This window comes from Engystomops pustulosus, chromosome 7, assembly GCF_040894005.1.
Source record: "Engystomops pustulosus chromosome 7, aEngPut4.maternal, whole genome shotgun sequence".
Taxonomy (NCBI): domain Eukaryota; kingdom Metazoa; phylum Chordata; class Amphibia; order Anura; family Leptodactylidae; genus Engystomops; species Engystomops pustulosus.
The window spans coordinates 170,161,491-170,184,761 of NC_092417.1; the positions used below are offsets into that span (position 1 = coordinate 170,161,491).

At 45.2% G+C, this 23,271-nt stretch overlaps 1 protein-coding gene across 2 annotated transcripts in view; it reads left to right on the top strand.

Annotated features, from left to right (window-relative positions):
• Positions 1 to 23,271, top strand: part of NELL1 (neural EGFL like 1) — a 534,618-nt gene that overhangs the window by 273,369 nt on the left and 237,978 nt on the right. For both annotated transcript variants that reach the window (XM_072118935.1, XM_072118936.1), the window contains exon 13: positions 14,644 to 14,769. In XM_072118935.1, coding sequence (XP_071975036.1) covers positions 14,644 to 14,769 — 126 coding nt within the window. The remainder of the gene's footprint in view (positions 1 to 14,643; positions 14,770 to 23,271) is intronic.

The window sequence follows — 23,271 nt, forward strand, 5'->3', positions numbered from 1 at the left end:
AGTGATATAAGAGGAGCCGATATCATCACATCTTATTACACTCCAGCAGTGATATAAGAGGAGCGGCCGATATCATCACATCTTATTACACTCCAGCAGTGATATAAGAGGAGCGGCCGATATCATCACATCTTATTACACTCCAGCAGTGATATAAGAGGAGGAGCCGATATCATCACATCTTATTACACTCCAGCAGTGATATAAGAGGAGCGGCCGATATCATCACATCTTATTACACTCCAGCAGTGATATAAGAAGAGCGGCCGATATCATCACATCTTATTACACTCCAGCAGTGATATAAGAGGAGGAGCTGATATCATCACATCTTATTACACTCCAGCAGTGATATAAGAGGAACCGATATCATCACATCTTATTACACTCTAGCAGTGATATAAGAGGAGCGGCCGATATCATCACATCTTATTACACTCCAGCAGTGATATAAGAGGAGGAGCCGATATCATCACATCTTATTACACTCCAGCAGTGATATAAGAGGAGGAGCCGATATCATCACATCTTATTACACTCCAGCAGTGATATAAGAGGAGGAGCCGATATCATCACATCTTATTACACTCCAGCAGTGATATAAGAGGAGCCGATATCATCACATCTTATTACACTCCAGCAGTGATATAAGAGGAGGAGCCGATATCATCACATCTTATTACACTCCAGCAGTGATATAAGAGGAGCGGCCGATATCATCACATCTTATTACACTCCAGCAGTGATATAAGAGGAGGAGCCGATATCATCACATCTTATTACACTCCAGCAGTGATATAAGAGGAGGAGCCGATATCATCACATCTTATTACACTCCAGCAGTGATATAAGAGGAGGAGCCGATATCATCACATCTTATTACACTCCAGCAGTGATATAAGAGGAGCCGATATCATCACATCTTATTACACTCCAGCAGTGATATAAGAGGAGCGGCCGATATCATCACATCTTATTACACTCCAGCAGTGATATAAGAGGAGGAGCCGATATCATCACATCTTATTACACTCCAGCAGTGATATAAGAGGAGGAGCCGATATCATCACATCTTATTACACTCCAGCAGTGATATAAGAGGAGCGGCCGATATCATCACATCTTATTACACTCCAGCAGTGATATAAGAGGAGGAGCCAATATCATCACATCTTATTACACTCCAGCAGTGATATAAGAGGAGCGGCCGATATCATCACATCTTATTACACTCCAGCAGTGATATAAGAGGAGCGGCCGATATCATCACATCTTATTACACTCCAGCAGTGATATAAGAGGAGGAGCCGATATCATCACATCTTATTACACTCCAGCAGTGATATAAGAGGAGCGGATATCATCACATCTTATTACACTCCAGCAGTGATATAAGAGGAGGAGCCGATATCATCACATCTTATTACACTCCAGCAGTGATATAAGAGGAGGAGCCGATATCATCACATCTTATTACACTCCAGCAGTGATATAAGAGTAGAGGCCGATATCATCACATCTTATTACACTCCAGCAGTGATATAAGAGGAGGAGCCGATATCATCACATCTTATTACACTCCAGCAGTGATATAAGAGGAGCCGATATCATCACATCTTATTACACTCCAGCAGTGATATAAGAGGAGCCGATATCATCACATCTTATTACACTCCAGCAGTGATATAAGAGGAGCGACCGATATCATCACATCTTATTACACTCCAGCAGTGATATAAGAGGAGGAGCCGATATCATCACATCTTATTACACTCCAGCAGTGATATAAGAGAAGGAGCCGATATCATCACATCTTATTACACTCCAGCAGTGATATAAGAGGAGGAGCCGATATCATCATATCTTATTACACTCCAGCAGTGATATAAGAGGAGCCGATATCATCACATCTTATTACACTCCAGCAGTGATATAAGAGGAGCGGCTGATATCATCACATCTTATTACACTCCAGCAGTGATATAAGAGGAGGAGCCGATATCATAACATCTTATTACACCCCAGCAGTGATATAAGAGGAGCGGCCGATATCATCATATCTTATTACACTCCAGCAGTGATATAAGAGGAGCCGATATCATCACATCTTATTACACTCCAGCAGTGATATAAGAGGAGCGGCTGATATCATCACATCTTATTACACTCCAGCAGTGATATAAGAGGAGCCGATATCATCACATCTTATTACACTCCAGCAGTGATATAAGAGGAGCCGATATCATCACATCTTATTACACTCCAGCAGTGATATAAGAGGAGCTGATATCATAACATCTTATTACACTCCAGCAGTGATATAAGAGGAGCGGCCGATATCATCCAATCTTATTACACTCCAGCAGTGATATAAGAGGAGCGGACGATAGCATCACATCTTATTACACTCCAGCAGTGATATAAGAGGAGGAGCCGATATCATCACATCTTATTACACTCCAGCAGTGATATAAGAGTAGGAGCCGATATCATCACATCTTATTACACTCCAGCAGTGATATAAGAGGAGCGGCCGGTATCATCACATCTTATTACACTCCAGCAGTGATATAAGAGGAGGAGCCGATATCATCACATCTTATTACACTCCAGCAGTGATATAAGAGGAGCGGCCGATATCATCACATCTTATTACACTCCAGCAGTGATATAAGAGGAGCGGACGATATCATCCCATCTTATTACACTCCAGCAGTGATATAAGAGGAGCCGATATCATCACATCTTATTACACTCCAGCAGTGATATAAGAGGAGGAGCCGATATCATCACATCTTATTACACTCCAGCAGTGATATAAGAGGAGCCGATATCATCACATCTTATTACACTCCAGCAGTGATATAAGAGGAGGCGCCGATATCATCACATCTTATTACACTCCAGCAGTGATATAAGAGGAGGAGCTGATATCATCACATCTTATTACACTCCAGCAGCGATATAAGAGGAGCCGATATCATCACATCTTATTACACTCCAGCAGTGATATAAGAGGAGGAGCCGATATCATCACATCTTATTACACTCCAGCAGTGATATAAGAGGAGCCGATATCATCCCATCTTATTACACTCCAGCAGTGATATAAGAGGAGCCGATATCATCACATCTTATCACACTCCAGCAGTGATATAAGAGGAGGAGCTGATATCATCACATCTTATTACACTCCAGCAGTGATATAAGAGGAGCCGATATCATCACATCTTATTACACTCCAGCAGTGATATAAGAGGAGCCGATATCATCACATCTTATTACACTCCAGCAGTGATATAAGAGGAGGAGCCGATATCATCACATCTTATTACACTCCAGCAGTGATATAAGAGGAGCCGATATCATCACATCTTATTACACTCCAGCAGTGATATAAGAGGAGCTGATATCATCACATCTTATTACACTCCAGCAGTGATATAAGAGGAGCCGATATCATCACATCTTATTACACTCCAGCAGTGATATAAGAGGAGGAGCCGATATCATCACATCTTATTACACTCCAGCAGTGATATAAGAGGAGCGGCCGATATCATCACATCTTATTACACTCCAGCAGTGATATAAGAGGAGCGGCCGATATCATCACATCTTATTACACTCCAGCAGTGATATAAGAGGAGCCGATATCATCACATCTTATTACACTCCAGCAGTGATATAAGAGGAGGAGCCGATATCATCACATCTTATTACACTCCAGCAGTGATATAAGAGGAGCGGCCGATATCATCACATCTTATTACACTCCAGCAGTGATATAAGAGGAGGAGCCGATATCATCACATCTTATTACACTCCAGCAGTGATATAAGAGGAGCGGCCGATATCATCACATCTTATTACACTCCAGCAGTGATATAAGAGGAGGAGCCGATATCATCACATCTTATTACACTGCAGCAGTGATATAAGAGGAGGAGCCGATATCATCACATCTTATTACACTGCAGCAGTGATATAAGAGGAGCCGATATCATCACATCTTATTACACTCCAGCAGTGATATAAGAGGAGGAGCCGATATCATCACATCTTATTACACTCCAGCAGTGATATAAGAGGAGCGGCCGATATCATCACATCTTATTACACTCCAGCAGTGATATAAGAGGAGCGGCCGATATCATCACATCTTATTACACTCCAGCAGTGATATCAGAGGAGCGGCCGATATCATCACATCTTATTACACTCCAGCAGTGATATAAGAGGAGCGGCCGATATCATCACATCTTATTACACTCCAGCAGTGATATAAGAGGAGCGGCCGATATCATCACATCTTATTACACTCCAGCAGTGATATAAGAGGAGCCGATATCATCACATCTTATTACACTCCAGCAGTGATATAAGAGAAGGAGCCGATATCATCACATCTTATTACACTCCAGCAGTGATATAAGAGGAGCGGCCGATATCATCACATCTTATTACACTCCAGCAGTGATAGAGGAGCCGATATCATCACATCTTATTACACTCCAGCAGTGATATAAGAGGAGCCGATATCATCACATCTTATTACACTCCAGCAGTGATATAAGAAGAGGAGCTGATATCATCACATCTTATTACACTCCAGCAGTGATATAAGAGGAGCGGCCGATATCATCACATCTTATTACACTCCAGCAGTGATATAAGAGGAGCGGCTGATATCATCACATCTTATTACACTCCAGCAGTGATATAAGAGGAGCCGATATCATCACATCTTATTACACTCCAGCAGTGATATAAGAGGAGCGGCCGATATCATCACATCTTATTACACTCCAGCAGTGATATAAGAGGAGCGGCCGATATCATCACATCTTATTACACTCCAGCAGTCATATAAGAGGAGGAGCTGATATCATCACATCTTATTACACTCCAGCAGTGATATAAGAGGAGCCGATATCATCACATCTTATTACACTCCAGCAGTGATATAAGAGGAGCCGATATCATCACATCTTATTACACTCCAGCAGTGATATAAGAGGAGGAGCCGATATCATCACATCTTATTACACTCCAGCAGTGATATAAGAGGAGCCGATATCATCACATCTTATTACACCCCAGCAGTGATATATACAATGCAATGTTCCAATATGATAGAGGCGGGAGAAACCACAAAAATCCTCTCTCACTCCAGAGATCCATGTCCAGAATTTATTCCTCCTGTTGACCCCTGTGAGATGCGTGTAATACCTCCTCTCCCCTGCGGGGGCACTGTAGGTTCCCCTTCCTCCTCCCCCTTGTCAGTATTCTGCAGTATTGTATAAGTTTTCCGCCGTTCGCTTCTCTGAGGAATAAAACTTTTCTAGTTATTATTTCCTGTATAAATATAATAAAGCGCGTTCCGGCCGGGTGACTTTATTACACGTAATGCTCGGAGGTGCGGAGCTTAATGGCGGCTTCTTCTTTCCTCATTTCGGGATTGTGTTTGTTAATCTCTTTTGTACGTGGAGAATTACTTTGTCTGGGGAGAGGATAGAGGGGGCCGCGTCCTGCAGCACCTGATGCCGCAACGTCTACTAATCACACCCTCAGTCACATCTGTATATTCACTTTGCCTTTAACGTGACATCCCAGAGCCTTCTTATGGCCAACTGCTCAGCCTGAGCCACCTGGTGCAGGAACACATGCCAGAACTACAGTAAAGATTGAATGTAGACATGAACACTACAAAGGACTTGGTGACAGTTCTGATCCACATTATAATGTTTGCACAATAGGCCAAAAATACAATGAGCATAATATAAAAGGTAAACCAGTATTGTGGTTTCTCTTAGTGTACTGGGGTGTATCCTCACACTGCTGTGCTCTCTGCAGCCAGTGTTATGAATTGTCCCTGGAGAGATGTGTAATCAGACCTCACATTGCTGTGCTCTGTGCTCTGTGCTCTCTGCAGCCAGTGTTATGCATTGTCCCTGGAGAGATGAGTAATCAGACCTCACACTGCTGTGCTCTGTGCTCTCTGCAGCCAGTGTTATGCATTGTCCCTGGAGAGATGAGTAATCAGACCTCACACTGCTGTGCTCTGTGCAGCCAGTGTTATGTATTGTCCCTGGAGAGATGTGTAATCAGACCTTTGTGTATGGTGTTAGTAGCAGCAGGACTGTGATATATCTATTAATATTGTAGGATTGTACCTTCTAGGGATATGTCCAGACACTGCTGTGCTCTGTGCTCTGTGCAGCCAGTGTTAGGTATCATCCCTGGAGAGATGTGTAATCATACTTTTGTGTTTTATGTTGTTAGTAGCAGCAGGATTGTGTAATATGGATTCATCTTCCAGGAGTTTTGTACCTTTTAGGGATATGTCCTCACACTGCTGTGCTCTCTGCAGCCTGTGTTAAGTATTATCCCTGGAGAGATGTGTAATCATACCTTTGTGTATGTTGTTAGTAGCAGCAGTACTGTGTAATATGGACTCATCTTCCCGGATTTTTGTACCTTTTAGGAATATGTCCTCACACTGCTGTGCTCTCTGCAGCCTGTGTTCAGTATTATCCCTGGAGAGATGTGTAAGCATACCTTTGTGTATGTTGTTAGTAGCAGCAGGACTGTGTAATATGGATTCATCTTCACAGATTTTTGTACCTTTTAGGAATATGTCCTCACACTGCTGTGCTCTCTGCAGCCTGTGTTAGGTATTATCCCAGGAGAGATGTGTAATCATACCTTTGTGTATGTTGTTAGTAGCAGCAGGATTGTGTAATATGGATTCATCTTCACGGATTTTTGTACCTTTTAGAGATATGTCTTCACACTGCTGTGCTCTCTGCAGCCTGTGTTCAGTATTATCCCTGGAGAGATGTGTAAGCATACCTTTGTGTATGTTGTTAGTAGCAGCACAACCGTGTACAATGAATTGATTTTCCATGATTAAAGTATGTCCTCACACTGCTGCGCTCTCCCCCCTCAGCATTGAACTGATTCAAAGCCATTCACCTCTTCGTGTTAATCCCACAGTATTCAACCAAAAGCCTTTGCATGTCCATTCCAGTATATTTTATAGGGACAGGTCCTCACACTGCTGTGTTCTTATCTTCTGTGCATTGAGTTCCGGAGCCCCTCCGCTATACTATTAGCAGGCTCCTGATTGGATAATATAAAAGTCACTCAGAACGAAGGGGAGGGTCTATGGAGCACCTGAATACAAAGAACTAAGAGCACAGCAGTGTGAGGGCACTTAGATAAGCAGTCCTGCTGTTACCTTCTGCATACAAACAGTTATGATTGCACAGCTCTGCAGGGACAATACCTTGCAGTATGTATGGTCCGTGGAGCAACTGAGTGCAGAGAGCAAAGAGCACAGCAGTGTGAGGGGACTTAGATAAACAATCCTGCAGCTGCTCTCTGCATACATATAATTTGTAATGCTCTGCAGGGACAACACCTAGCAGCAGTCTGTATGGTCTGTGGAGCACCTGAGTGCAGAGAGCTAAGAGCACAGCAGTGTGAGGGCACTCAAATAAGCATCCCTGCTGCTACCTTCTGCATACATATAATTGTAATGCTCTGCAGGGACAACACCTGGCAGTCTGTATTGTCTGTGGAGCACCTGAGTGCAGAGAGCTAAGAGCACAGCAGTGTGAGGGAACTTAGATAAACAATCCCGCAGCTGCTCTCTGCATACAAACAGGTATGATTGCAATGCTCTGCAGGGACAATACCTAGCAGTCTGCCTGGTCACCCCTAGTGATAGTGTCATCAGAGGAGGCACTATGTACCTCGTGCCTCAGGCTTAGTCTCTTAAAGTCTCTTCCTCTCCTGTATATGATAAGCAGTTCTCAGGGAGATGAGATACAGCGAGGACGTCTCCGGATGACGGTTTTATTGCTCGCTAATTGCTGGGAAAGTGACTGATGCAGTCGGTCGGCGAGGCGTTGGAGTACCCTCATCATCGCCGCTATTTATTAGTTCCTCGGATACAAATTGGGAACATTTCTAGGATTGATGCCGCTGATTTCCCCGGCCGATTGCAGCTCAAATCGCGCCATTTTAATCTGCATTTCATTTTTTATATCGGAAAGAGATATAGTCCTTCAAAATGTCAGCGAGAACGGATGCCGGGGGCGAAGCGACTCCAGATCAATTATATAAGTAGCTGGCTCCAATTTATCAGGCGCTGATAGCATCTGTGCGGATGTGCCGGAGTCCGCTAGTCAATATTACAGGACACAGATAGGACAGCGGGTGCACAGCCAAGATAAAGACGCAGAGTGCCGCGCCAGCCGCAGGGCGCACAACCAACGTGGGCACCGCCAACTCCGCCACGCTCATACTAAATACAAATCTATTGAAACAGTGGCCCCTCCTAAAAAAAACATAAAATTTTGGTCTTTTCCCTATGACAAACCATAGGAAAATTTAGTTATTATCCTTATTACAGGTATAACACCCAGCTTTTCCATTGTCCTGCATGTCAAATCTGCCTAGAGTTCAGAGTTGAGAAATCTGGTAATATTGCCTACCATTTCTTCACTTGTTTCCCAGTGATTAATAGATAGTTGATAGTGTATTCACTGTCAGTATAGACTTATATCTGCTGTGTATTCACTGCTGTTATATACTTATATGTGTGGTATATTCAGTATATTCACTACTGGTATATACTTATATGTGTTGTTCATTCACTGCTGGAATATACATATATGTGTGGTATATTCAGTATATTCACTGCTGGTATATACTTAGATGTGCTGTATATTCACTGTATACTTATATGTGCGGTATATTCAGTATATTCACTGCTGGTATATAGTTATATGTACTGTATTTTCCCTACTGGTATATACTTATATGTGCTGTATGTTCGCTGCTGGTATATACTTATATGTGCATTATGTTCACTGCTGGTGTATACTTATATGTGCATTATGTTCACTGCTGGTGTATACTTCTATGTGCTGTATGTTCACTGCTGGTATATTGTTATCTGTGCTGTATATTCACTTCAGATAGATATTAATTTGTGCATTTTGATCACTGCTGGTAGATATTTATGAGTTCAGTAAATTTACTGCTTGTGTATATATTTTTTGTTCAGCGTCAGCAATGTTGTCTTATTTTTATATGTGTGGTATATCTACTATTGTATTGTTGTTGCATATTGCTTGTATTGTGTATTTGCATGTGTAGGGTATATTGACCTTGGTATATTCACTGTATCCACATATTTACGTGTTGTGCATATTCTCGGCAGGTATATACCGTATATACTCGTGTATAAGCCGACCCAAGTATAAGCCGAGGCCCCTAATTTTACCACAAAAACCTGGTAAAACATATATATTTTTTACTCGAGTATAAGCCGAGTTTGGGTTTTCAGCACATTTTTTTAGTGCTGAAAAACTAGGCTTATACTCGAGTATATAAGGTATTAATTTGTGCAGTACATTTGCTGCTGCTATGTAGCGTTATGTAGATATTATCTTTATTGATGTTATTTATTCATGTGTGCAATGTGTTCACTGCTGGTATATATTTATGTGTAGTATATTCTTTGCTGATATATTATTATGTGCACAATATCCGGACTGCTGGTATATATTTTTGTCTGTGATTTATTTGCCATTTATTTGCCATTTATTATTCATTGCCATTTTTTGTTTTTTCTTGGATAGCAGAAAAGCTAGAATCGCCTATCATGGATGTATTGAAATATAGATATATAGATGCACCAGACTTTTTGGATTACCAGATGCTGGACTTACATACACTACATGCACTTTATAATATATCACATGTACCTGTCCTATAACTATGTAGCATGCAGGGTGATTTTGCATGGACAAGACTTAAGAATTGTGTGCTGTATCTGCTTAGGCTGGAGCATGAGGCAGTACAGTGGATATTTAAAGGGGCGGCGCAGGGCTGGGATCAGTAGAGGTGTCAGGTCCGTGTTTGGTGTCCCTGTAATGGAGCCGAGTCTTCTCCGATCACCATCTACCTGCTGGCCACATTTGTCTTGCTGCAGGCGATAGGTTTTGTGCATGCTTAACCCCTTAAGTGACACATAAGATAATCATCTGTCATGTTCCACTAACTTCAGCCACGTCAGTGTTACCAAAACATCCTGCCTCCACGTCCCCAGATACTCCCAATTATCCCAGCGCACATCACATCCGCACATCTGTCATTATCACTGCTTTAACAATGAAAGTTGCTTTTGCACACGTAATTTATTCCTCCCGTTAACTCTTTTGTCGCTGTGATAATGCAAATGAGGCAAAAAGAATAATTGACAGCGAGTTACATACAGCAGTGAGGTCATCAGGAAGATCTCCAGAGCAATAAAAATGGCTTTCTAGGACTTGCTGACACTTGGGGGACAGGGACATGCTGACACTTGGGGGGGACAGGACAGGGACACGCTGACACTTGGGGGACAGGACAGGGACACGCTGACACTTGGGGGACAGGACAGGGACACGCTGACACTTGGGGGTACAGGACAGGGACACGCTGACACTTGGGGGACAGGACAGGGACACGCTGACACTTGGGGGACAGGACAGGGACACGCTGACACTTGGGGGGACAGGACAGGGACACGCTGACACTTGGGGGGACAGGACAGGGACACGCTGACACTTGGGGGGACAGGACAGGGACACGCTGACACTTGGGGGGACAGGACAGGGACACGCTGACACTTGGGGGGACAGGGACACGCTGACACTTGGGGGTACAGGACAGGGACACGCTGACACTTGGGGTACAGGACAGGGACACGCTGACACTTGGGGGGACAGGGACACGCCAACACTTGGGGGGACAGGACAGGGACACGCTGACACTTGGGGGTACAGGACAGGGACACGCTGACACATGGGAGACAGGACAGGGACACGCTGACACTTGGGGGGACAGGACAGGGACACGCTGACACTTGGGGGACAGGACAGGGACACGCTGACACTTGGGGGACAGGAGAGGGACACGCTGACACTTAGGGGGACAGGGACATTCTGACATTTGGGGGACCGATCGGGGACACGCTGACACTTGGGGGACAGGACAGGGACACGCTGACATTTGGTGGACAGGACAGGGACACACTGAAACTTCAGACATGGACACCAAGACTTAATCTCCATGATTCGGTGGTAAATAGAGACAAAGGTTACCCTGGTGGTTGGGGTGTAGCTTTAGTGGTGCAGGGGGCAGGGGGGTATTAGCTGCCTCTTCCTCATACTGACCAGTGTTGTAGACAATACACTATATTTGGGGCCTGGTGCAGAATTGGGTCCTAGCAGCTTCATATTTCTCCTCCACTGATGTAAGTATCTAGAAGTATTTGGTGTTGTGCAGTCAGGCCTCAGGGACCCCCGTCTTCCCGTCCCCCATTGTTCTTCGATCCAGCGCTGCTCCGGTCTATGGTGAATGCCCCTTCCTAGACACCGTGTGATGCCGCCTCCTCCGGGGGACATGGGGAGCGGGAATGTTTGCTTTCATTTCTCTTGGAGGTTACGTCTGGGATGTGCAGGTGAGGAGTGTGACAGCACAATTAAATACACTGCAGGGATTTAGAGTTCCTCGCTGAGCTTTCCCATTAAAGGCGGCGGCCTCCTTCCCATGTTAATGAAAGAGAGCGTGGTGGAGCGCCGGCCTGGAATACTGACGAGCCAACGCTTTGTGTGTGTGCGCCAGCTTTCCACTTTGTTAGCTTTGACTTCTTATTAAAACTTTGTCTTTCCCAGTAAACATTTTCATACTCTTAAAGGGGTTGTGCTAGGACAATATCCAGCTTTGGCCAATAACCTCCAGAGCACAGACAATAAGCTGACATTTCTGCTTTACTGTGTAGCCTGAGACGGGGTCAGCAGAGTCATCTCACTGTCAATGGAGGACAGGATTAGTAGAAGCTTCTCAACATCTTGAAAAGACTTAGCGATACTAAAGAGGTTGTCTGAGTTACACAATACAAAGATGTCATCTCATTATTATTATTAGATTGTTCATCCAACAGAATCATCTGAATGCTATCCATTGACCCAAACACTAAGTCCTAATTATTCTGTAAACCATAACTTTATCCTGACCTCAGCCATTACTATGAAGACCAACCCTACCCCTAACCTACTATTTTCTAAGAAGGATCCTAGACAGACCGACCCTTTCTCTGACCCCAACCACTTCTACCACTACCAGTAAGACTAAGCCTCACATTTACCACTGCAATCATCCCTATCTCTAACCCTAACCCCTACTACTACTAAAACCAACAATACATCTGACCCTAAAACCAGCCCTCTCTCTAACCCAACCACTACTTAAAGGACCAACCCTTCCTCTGACCTGAACCAACTCTAGTAAGGCCAAACCCTAACCAAAACTAGTTAGATCAACTCTATATCTAGCCACTAACCATTACTAGTATGACCAGCTCTACCCCTAACCATTACCGCTACTACTAAGACCAACCTTCCTCTAACCGTGACCACTACTAGCATGACCAGCTCTACCTCTAACCATTACCGCTACTACTAAGACCGACCTTTCTCTAACCGTGACCACTACTAGTATAACCAGCTCTACCCCTAACCATTACCGCTACTACTAAGACCAACCTTCCTCTAACCATGACCACTACTAGTATGACCAGCTCTACCCCTAACCATTACCACTGTAACTAAGACCAACCTTCCTCTAACCGTGACCACTACTAGTATAACCAGCTCTACCCCTAACCATTACCACTGTAACTAAGACCAACCTTCCTCTAACCGTGACCACTACTAGTATGACCAGCTCTACCCCTAACCATTACCACTGTAACTAAGACCAACCTTCCTCTAACCGTGACCACTACTAGTATGACCAGCTCTACCCCTAACCATTACCACTGTAACTAAGACCAACCTTCCTCTAACCGTGACCACTACTAGTATGACCAGCTCTACCCCTAACCATTACCACTGTAACTAAGACCAACCTTCCTCTAACCGTGACCACTACTAGTATGACCAGCTCTACCCCTAACCATTACCACTGTAACTAAGACCAACCTTCCTCTAACCGTGACCACTACTAGTATAACCAGCTCTACCCCTAACCATTACCACTGTAACTAAGACCAACCTTCCTCTAACCGTGACCACTACTAGTATGACCAGCTCTACCCCTAACCATTACCACTGTAACTAAGACCAACCTTCCTCTAACCGTGACCACTACTAGTATGACCAGCTCTACCCCTAACCATTACCGCTACTACTAAGACCAACCTTCCTTTAACCATGACCACTACTAGTATAACCAGCTCTACCCCTAACCATTACCACTAATACTAAGACCGACCTTCCTCTAACCGTGACCACTACTAGTATGACCAGCTCTACCTCTAACCATTACCGCTACTACTAAGACCGACCTTTCTCTAACCGTGACCACTACTAGTATGACCAGCTCTACCCCTAACCATTACCACTAATACTAAGACCAACCAACTATAATGATCAATACTAACCCTATTTCTAACTCTAGCCTTGACTAGTTAGATAAACCCTATCTCTAACCCAGCTACTACTAGTAAGACTAACCCTTCCTCTAGCCTTACCTACGGCTAGCATGATCCGTTACTAGGGAGCCCCATCCTTCCTCCTGTGTTCGGCTGTGACTTTGTGACTGTGATGCTTATGGAGTGTGACCATGAGAAGAGGGAATGAAATGCGCCGGGGGAGATTTGCTTCCTCCTGATATACTGGGTAACACTGGCAGCATGGAGGACGTGTAAATCAATGGAAGGCGACACTTCATCCCTTTCACAGGGAAAACAGCTCGGAAGATCCGACGCCTCGCTCTAATGTCCTGAGAGTCAGAATATGCTGCGTGTAACGTCCTGGGGAACAGCCGTATCCGCATCCTCACATCCGATACCCACTGGAACATTCCTGAAATATGTGTGGCCGTAAACCATTGAAGCAAAAATCTGGAAAGAGTTTGTATGTTCTCTCCGTGTTTGCGTGGGTTTCCTCCGGGTCCTCCGGTTTTCTCCCACGCTCCAAAACATACTGGTAGGTTGATTAGATTGTGATCCCCATTGGGGACAGGGAGTGACCTGGCAAAACTCTGTGCAGCTGCGTAATCTGTGTGCTCTATATAAATAATGGAATTATTATTATTAATGCAGAGATACTATCAATTCCTAACTGATATGAATAAGAGACTGTAAGTGCTCTAAACCGCTGAAAACAACCACAACATAGGCAAAGGTGGAGACATCTCTCACGTCTAAAGGGATAACATTGGGAAGTGATTCCAGAAGGAGACTCTGAGCCCTTGTGGATTTCTGTAAACTAATCAAACACCTTAGCCACGCCCACTGTGCATTTTTAAGCTTATTTGCATATGCATAATTATCTCTGTATCTTTGCTTTATCAGTTTGTCGCCATGTAAGTATTTTTCTGCTTCTATGAAAATGCTCTACACAGCAGTAGTATTAATTTGGGAGGGATTTTAGATCATATACACCCCCTTTAAGTAACTTGTGATGGTTTGCAACTTCCGGTGACAAAAAGAAGGGCAAACTGCTGCTCGGACGTGTAAATTTGCACACTTAGGTCTTGATTATGTAATTAATTACCTAATTTTTTTCTTGTTTCCAGATATTGATGAATGCGCCGCTAAAATGCATTACTGCCAAGCCAACACCGTGTGCGTCAACCTAGCGGGGACTTACCGCTGCGACTGCCTGCCGGGGTACACACGAGTGGATGACTTCTCCTGCACGGGTAAGAACCAAAGTTTTCCAAAATTTCTGATCCGTGGCGCTGGAGGGCTACTCCACTTTTGCTCCTGGCATAACCTCACAACTTGTAGCACAACTGTAACCCCCATTATGTCCTGACAGCTGGTTATGAAACTGCAACTCCCAGTGTGTTTTCATAGTCAGGGCATGCTGGGTAGTGTAGTTATCCAATGATAGAAACCACTGTGATATTTAATATACTGGGCTAAAATATTCATGACTTAGTCTAAGGATACATTCAAAGGTTGAACATCCCGCGCATCCACAGATCAGCTGTTCTGTCCAGGAGAATGAAACAGGAAGCAGACAGCGCCGTTATCTGTGTAGTGTTCACACCTGGTTACTACAGATCAGTTCCCAAATGGTAGGTGCAGTGACTCGGATCAGCCACTGCACAGGGAATGGCACTGTCCGCTTCCTGTCCCATTCTCTGTGTATCGGCTGATCTTTGGTGCTGCTGGGTTTTGGTTGACCTCCACCAATTGGAAAGGGATGAGCTTTTACTTCGATGTTATCAAACCCGTTTAATACTATGACACAGACTATGCATTGGAGCTTGTGAGCTACGAGGGGCGCCTATGGCCTTAAGACCCCACCGGGGCTATCTCGATTATACCAACTTATATATTGCTGTATTATTAACGCTACATGCGCCGCCTGAACTGCGTTACTCAAGACCCTCTCTTCTCGTTCCATCTCCCCCTTCTGCTGACATGGTACGGTCCTCCGAGACCCCCTCTACCGTCTGTTTCCTTCCAGGGCCAGTGTTGCCGATGCCAAATGCCCGGGCTGATGCCGTGATTAGCGAGGCATCGCTGAGACAGAATCTCTTCTTTTAATGATGTTCTCTCCGTTTAGAGAGAGTCCTCGGGGGATGCTGTGTATGGAGCCACGTGAAGCCTCGGAGACCCCATCAATGAGAGGCAGCTTAAGCAAAAAAGCATTTTTCCTAATTGCTCATTATTTGGCAGCCGCCCCATGCGCCTGATATTTGGTGGTCACCTTTTTTTTAATTGCCCTTGTGGAAAAGGTTTGGTTTACATTCCAAGGATTCAGTCGGAATGCAAATGACAGGAGTTTAGTGTTTTCCTGCAGCTCAGCTGGGTTTAGCTCGGCGTCTGCTGGAGGTTGGGCACAGGCAGGTTACACCAGCTTTGTCGGGTCTTACGGACTATTTACTGTCTATTGGTTATTAAAACGTGAAATCAAGCTGACGTGTTAACAAAGACCTTGATGTACTCCAAGGTATTCTACAGTATCTAAGCAAAATTAGACGGCTGTGCATGGGCGGGGCTCTAGGAGGAGAAAATTTTACTGTCTCTCCACTGAGCAGGGGTGGGGTCTAACCGAAGAAGAGGTTACTGTATCTTTTGTAAAGCACTAAGCAGGGGCAGGACTCAAGGAGAAGCGGAAGTTACAGTCTCTTTTCTAAAATATGAGATGATCAGATGATGGCGTTTTCCATAAGATAATTGAACGAGGGTGTAACTCTAGGTGTTACTCTAGATTGTTGAGTCTCTACAAGGCAGGAGCATTTCTCAAAGAGAAAAATATTAAGCAGGGACGTGTCTCAGATGTTATTGGGTGATCAGATGTTGTGAGAAAAGGTGTTACTCTAGGAAAAGCAGAGATTTTAGAGTCTCTAGTAGGCACGGTCATGCCTACTAAACAGGGGCTGCTCTCTATGAGAAGAGAACTAAGCAGGGGCATGTCTCTAAGAGAAGAACACTAAACTGGGGCGTATCTCTAAGAGAAGTGAACTAAGCAGGGGCATGTCTCTAAGAGAAGAGAATTAAGCACACGCACGCCTGCGCAACTTAGCACGTCCTGTTTCCCCGTGACGTCACCGGCTCTCCAGCGCTTCAGTGGTAGGTTTCCTTTAACTGGGGCATGTCTCTAAGAGAAGAGAACTAAGCAGGGGCATTTCTCCAAGAAAAGATAACTAAGCAGGGGCATGTCTCTAAGAGATGGGAACTAAGCAGGGGCTTGTCTCTAAGAAAAGATAACTAGGCAGGGGCATGTCTCTAAGAGAAGAGAACTAAGCTGGGCCATGTCTCTAAGAGAAGAGAACTAAGCAGGGGCTTGTCTATAAGAGAAGAGAATGTAACTGGGGCGTGTCTCTAAGAGAAGAGAACTAAGCTGGGGCATGTCTCTAAGAGAAGAGAACTAATCAGGGGCATGTCTCTAAGAAAAGATAACTAAGCAGGGGCATGTCTCTAAGAGAAGAGAACTAAGCTGGGCCATGTCTCTAAGAGAAGAGAACTAAGCAGGTGCTTGTCTATAAGAGAAGAGAATGTAACTGGGGCATGTCTCTAAGAGAAGAGAACTAAGCTGGGGCATGTCTCTAAGAGAAGAGAACTAATCAGGGGCATGTCTCTAAGAGATGGGAACTAAGTTGAGGCATGTCTCTAAGAGAAGAGAATGTAACTGAGGCATGTCTCTAAGAGAAGAGAACTAAGATAAGGCTTGTCTCTAAGAGAAGAGAACTAAGTTAAGGCTTGTCTCTAAGAGAAGAGAACTAAGCAGGGGCATGTCTCTAAGAGAAGAGAACTAAGCAGGGGCATGTCTCTAAGAGAAGAGAACTAAGCAGGGGCATGTCTCTAAGAGAAGAGAACTAAGCAGGGACATGTCTCTAAGAGAAGAGAACTAAGCAGGGGCATGTCTCTAAGAGAAGAGAACTAAGCAGGGACATGTCTCTAAGAGAAGAGAACTAAGCAGGGGCATGTCTCTAAGAGAAGAGAACTAAGCAGGGGCATTTTTCTAAGAGAAGAGAACTAAGATGGGGCATTTTTCTAAGAGAAGAGAACTAATCAGGGGCATGTCTCGAAGACATGAGGATATGATATAAATAAGGTTTAGTTATTGATCATATATAGTAAAATAATATTTATAGGCGGAGCCACTATTTTTGTTAGGGGGGGGGTGCTTTTTCATATGACCACTATACTCTTCAATGCATCATTGATCATTGTATAGATCTATGTGCAACCATAGGTCCTAAATGCGCTGAAGCCTTTGTGTAAAATACCCATTTAGAACTGGCAACTTGCTCCTCAGGGGCGGTACAGATTTGTGCTGATTCCACCTTATGTAATAGACTGCAGCAAAAAAAATCAAACTCTTACTATGAGTCGTCTCCTTTAAATTTAATCTCACTTTTGAGCTTGCGGATTGTGGCAGGTTATAATGAGTGTGTTTTATCTGAAGTCCATTTCCTTAGTAAATGTCGTCTGGGTTCAGAGTAAATCCACCTATAATAATGTACGGATTACTCACCCCCCACCCGCCGTAATGGAGCCGCAATAATATTGAGATTTTATTTGACATATGAATTATAAAAGCTGAGTGCTTTCTGCCATCCTGCGACGCCTCTCTTCCTCCTAATGGCAGTGTGACGGCTTTATGGTTGAATGGCGGGTGATTTTTTTTTTTTTTATGTATTTTTTTTTATTTGTTAATAAAGGTTTTTATTTTTTACATTTAAAAATTTTCTTCCATTTTTATAGAGCACTCTGTAATCCGGTTAGATACAATGGAGAAAATTAAATAGTCAATTATTTTCTTAAAGGGACGTTCCATTTTTACTTTTTAGTTTTACTTGTCCCCTTCTAGCTTTCAGCTAATAAATTAATAGTGTCTGACATCCCGGTTGCTATAGATGCAGATCTTTTTTTGCCAAGTCCTTAGCTTATCTTAATTATTACATTTATAAAGCCTTTAAGAAAAAGAATTCTATTAGGCCATGTGAATGGGACTGGGCTGCAATACCAATCACAACCACTATATAATTTATGGCGCTGTGCAGTAAAGAAGCCATAGCGCTCACACCAACACTGAACACTTTTCAAACAGCTGAATGGATGAGTTCATCAGTATTTTAGATATGGAAAATCCCTTTAAATATTTCTACAATGGTCTCCAGTGGATGTCATTCACGTATACATGACTCATGCAGACAATCAGTGGACTGTTCTATGTGTAGACAATGGGGCAGATTTACTTACCCGGTCCATTCGCGATCCAGTGGTTCGTTCTCTGCGGTGGATTCGGGTCTTCCGGCGATTCACTAAGGCAGTTCCTCCGACGTCCACCAGGTGGCGCTGCTGCGCTGAAGTTCCCCGAGGCCTGCCGGAATGCACTGAAGTTCACCGGCCTATTCCTGGTGAAGGTAAGTGCAAGTCCCGCAACACTTTTTTTTTTAAATGCGGCGGTTTTTCCGAATCCGTCGGGTTTTCGTTTGGCCACACCCCGGATTTCCATTGCGTGCATGCCAGCGCCGATGCGCCAAAATCGGATCGTGTGCGCCAAAATCCCGGGGCAATACAGGGAAAATCGCCGCAAAACGGAAATATTCGGGTAACACGTCAGGAAAACGCGAATCGGGCCCTTAGTAAATGACCCCCAATATGATCTATGAGGCCAGTGACTGGGTGCAGTGCGCAAGTGCTCAATCATCGTTGCTGCAGGACTATTGGGGACCAGAGCAGCAGTGCTGGAACAGGAGTACACATTCCAGTCTGCAATTTGGGAGACTTGTCAGTGGGATCTTAACATGTATAAAACATCATCTGTGATGCCACTGATTGACTGCAATGCTCAAGTGATCAATTTCATCAACACTGAAGGACTAGTGGGACCCAGAGCAGCAGCACTGGAACAGAACTACAATTTCCAGTCTGCAAACTGCAAAGACTTGTCAGTGGGCACTTTACATGTACACAACATTATCTATGAGGCCACTGATTGGCTGCAATGCTCAAGTGATCAATGACATCATCACTGCAGGACTAGTGGGGAGCCAGAGCAGCAGCACTGGAACAGAACTACAACTTCCAGTCTGCAAACTGGGGAGACTTGTAATTTTTTACGTTTCAAAGTAATTTTTTTTGTTTATGTAGCTCCTAGCAAATCATAATCCACCATTACCCCTGACCTAAATTCATCAGTGATGTTTTCTATGTGCTGTGAATATATATATGATGGAGAAGGAGAGTGCACACAGCTCGGGGGCTACCAGGGGCCTAATCAGTGACTGATACATAACGCCTTCACGACTATGGCTTACACAATAGCGGGATGAGGGTGGGGGGTGTTAGGGGGGCTCGGGATTTGTTGCGCTACACCTGATGCATACATATGGCGCTGCATTATGTGTAATACTGTAATTAGGGAGGGGAGGGGGGAGGTGTTGATTTAGCAAAACTCTTGAAATCTTCATTTATGGCTCGAAAAAAGGGGAGGCGGGGTTTTCCTGAAATTAAGCATTATGCAAATTTTCATGTTACATTTCTTAAAGATTTATTTCGATTTCTCTTATTTTCTTTGGGAATTCCAAGAGCGGTTTAAATGATGATCCTTCACATACAGGGGGCTGTGATGTATCAGAAATGTATCCGCCAAACTATAGGGATTGGGGGACAAAGTCTTAAATGATAAAACCCCTTTAAGAGTATAGCACAGGGATGAGGGGGAGGGAGGGGATGCAGCTGCAGGAGCTCAATTCTGCGGCAAAGGGGAGGAGTTTGCTTGTAAAATCTGATTGGCTCAGAGGAAGAGCCAAGGAAGACTCTGCCCACTACACGGGGGAAGGAGGCGGAGATAAATATCTCCCAAATATCCACACAACTCTGCTGACTACATGCAATGGGGATTGGGAATATTATATTGAACAGTAAGAACATTTGGGGTTGCATTAATATTCACCCCCTGTAAATAAGACGCAGATGTATCCAGGATGAGGCACAGAACATCTCTGCTCTCGTTTGTCAATAGAAACATTTACCGACAGCAATTCTCTGACATTTCTCTGATCTTTTCCGTTCTCTGCGGAGTTCACCTTTATCTTTCTTTCATCCGTCTGGATATTTGTCTGATTCTGGACCCGACCCGAAAATTACATAGAAGGAAAAGATCATCAGTTATAATGGAGACCTGACTCTACCCAGGAACTGGGGTTACCCCATATATTACTTTTATTAGGAAGCCGTGATCTCTGGAGCTGTCAGGGCTTGGGGTACAGAGTAATGACACACTGACACTTGGGGGACAGGACAGGGACACGCTGACACTTGGGGGGACAGGAGAGGGACACGCTGACACTTGGGGGGACAGGAGAGGGACACGCTGACACTTGGGGGGACAGGACAGGGACACGCTGACACTTGGGGACAGGACAGGGACACGCTGACACTTGGGGGGACAGGACAGGGGCACGCTGACACTTGGGGGACAGGACAGGGACACGCTGACATTTGGGGGACAGGACAGGGACACGCTGACACTTGGGGGGACAGGACAGGGGCATGCTGACACTTGGGGACAGGATAGGGACACGCTGACACTTGGGGGACAGGACAGGGACATGCTGAGACTTGGGGACAGGACAGGGACACGCTGACACTTGGGGGGATAGGACATGGACACGCTGACACTTGGGGGACAGGACAGGGACACGCTGACAGTTGGGGGACATGACAGGGACACGCTGACACTTGGGGGGCAGGACAGGGACACGCTGACACTTGGGGGACAGGGACACGCTGACACTTGGGGGGACAGTAGGGGGACACGCTGACACTTGGGGGACAGGACAGGGACATGCTGACACTAGGGGGACCAGACATGGACACGCTGACACTTGGGGGACAGGACAGGGACACACTGACACTAGGGGGACCGGACAGGGACACGCTGACACTTGGGGGAGAGGACAGGGACATGCTGACACTTGGGGGACAGGTCAGGGACATGCTGACACTTGGGGGACAGGACAGGGACACGCTGACACTTGGGGGACAGGACAGGGACACGCTGACACTTGGGGGACAGGACATGGACACGCTGACACTTGGGGTACAGGACAGGGACACGCTGACACTTGAGGGAGAGGACAGGGACACGCCAACACTTGGGGGACAGGACAGGGACACGCTGACACTTGGGGTACAGGACAGGGACATGCTGACACTTGGGGTACAGGACAGGGACACGCTGACACTTGGGGGACAGGACAGGGACACGCTAACACTTGGGGGACAGGACGGGACATGCTGAGACTTGGGGGACAGGACAGGGACATGCTGACTTTTGGGGTACAGGACAGGGACGCTTGGGGTACAGGACAGGGACGCTTGGGGGAAAGGACAGGGATGCTTGGGGTACAGGACAGGGACAGGCTGACACTTGGGGTACAGGACAGGGACAGGCTGACACTTGGGGTACAGGACAGGGACAGGCTGACACTTGGGGTACAGGACAGGGACAGGCTGACACTTGGGGTACAGGACAGGGACATGCAACAGCTCGGTCCCATCATCAGTCTGCAGTGAGTTAATATTAGAGGACGCAGAGTCGGCTCCAAGGTCAGGGATATGCGGCGTCTCGGTGCTGTCACATCTCTGGCGCTGGTCGCGGTGAACACTGTGACTTATAATTTAGATGCCATTTACAAACTTCCATTAATTCCCTGAGCGTCTGTCTACATTCACAGAGTGTCCGGCGTCTGTCCTGCGGGGCGCTCCGCGCTGATAACTGCGATGCATCAGTCAGACAGGCCGCAGCTCTCCGGAAATGCCCGAAACATAAATCATTGGTAGATACGAGGTGTTCACTATCAGCGCCGGGGTCTTGTGCCATCTGCTATATATGTGTTATCACAGTAGATGGAGCAGCACTTATTCATTATCCTATGTTGTCACTTGCTTATCATCCATTACCATCTTGTCGTTTTATGTATACAGCTCCTATGCAGACTTATGTCTCTGTTTAACACACTCTTCAAAAGTGTGTATATTTTCATCCATTTTTGTATCGAGTCCTGTGCATTTTAAGACCTAAAATTTGACATTGATTTTGGTACACAGCTCCTATGCAGATTTATATTGCATCATGGTTACACAATACAAATCCTGTGCAGTTATACAAGTTACTTATCTCCCACTGATTTTTGTATCTAAAACCAGAGCCACACTGAAGGCAACGAGTACATTCTGTGTGTCCCCAGCCTACGGATTGTCAAGAAGATAAGGTGATGGGAGTAACACATGGCTGCAGGGTCTGACTACAAAAAAAGTTGTTTGTAGTCTGTTACCATGAAGACGCACAAATCAGCCTTTGATTCTAGGCCAGAGACAAACTGGAGACAAAATGACATCCCATTTGTCCTAGGCCTAAAGATTATTAGGAAGATTAAGGCTATATTCACACCAACGTATGGGGGACGTATATACGGCCGACGTATATACGGCCGATATACGTCCCCCATACACTCCTATGGGCGCACGGCACCCTACGGGAGCGGTACGGTGCCGCACACGTGCGGCACCGTACCGTTCCGTACCCGGGAAAAAGATAGGACCTGTCCTATCTTTTCCCGTAATACGGGGCCGTACGCCATAGGTTGCTATGGAGAGGGGCGGGGGTGAGCTGCGCTCACCTCCTCCTCCTCTCCCCGTACACTGCCGTTGCCCGCTACGGTACGGTACGG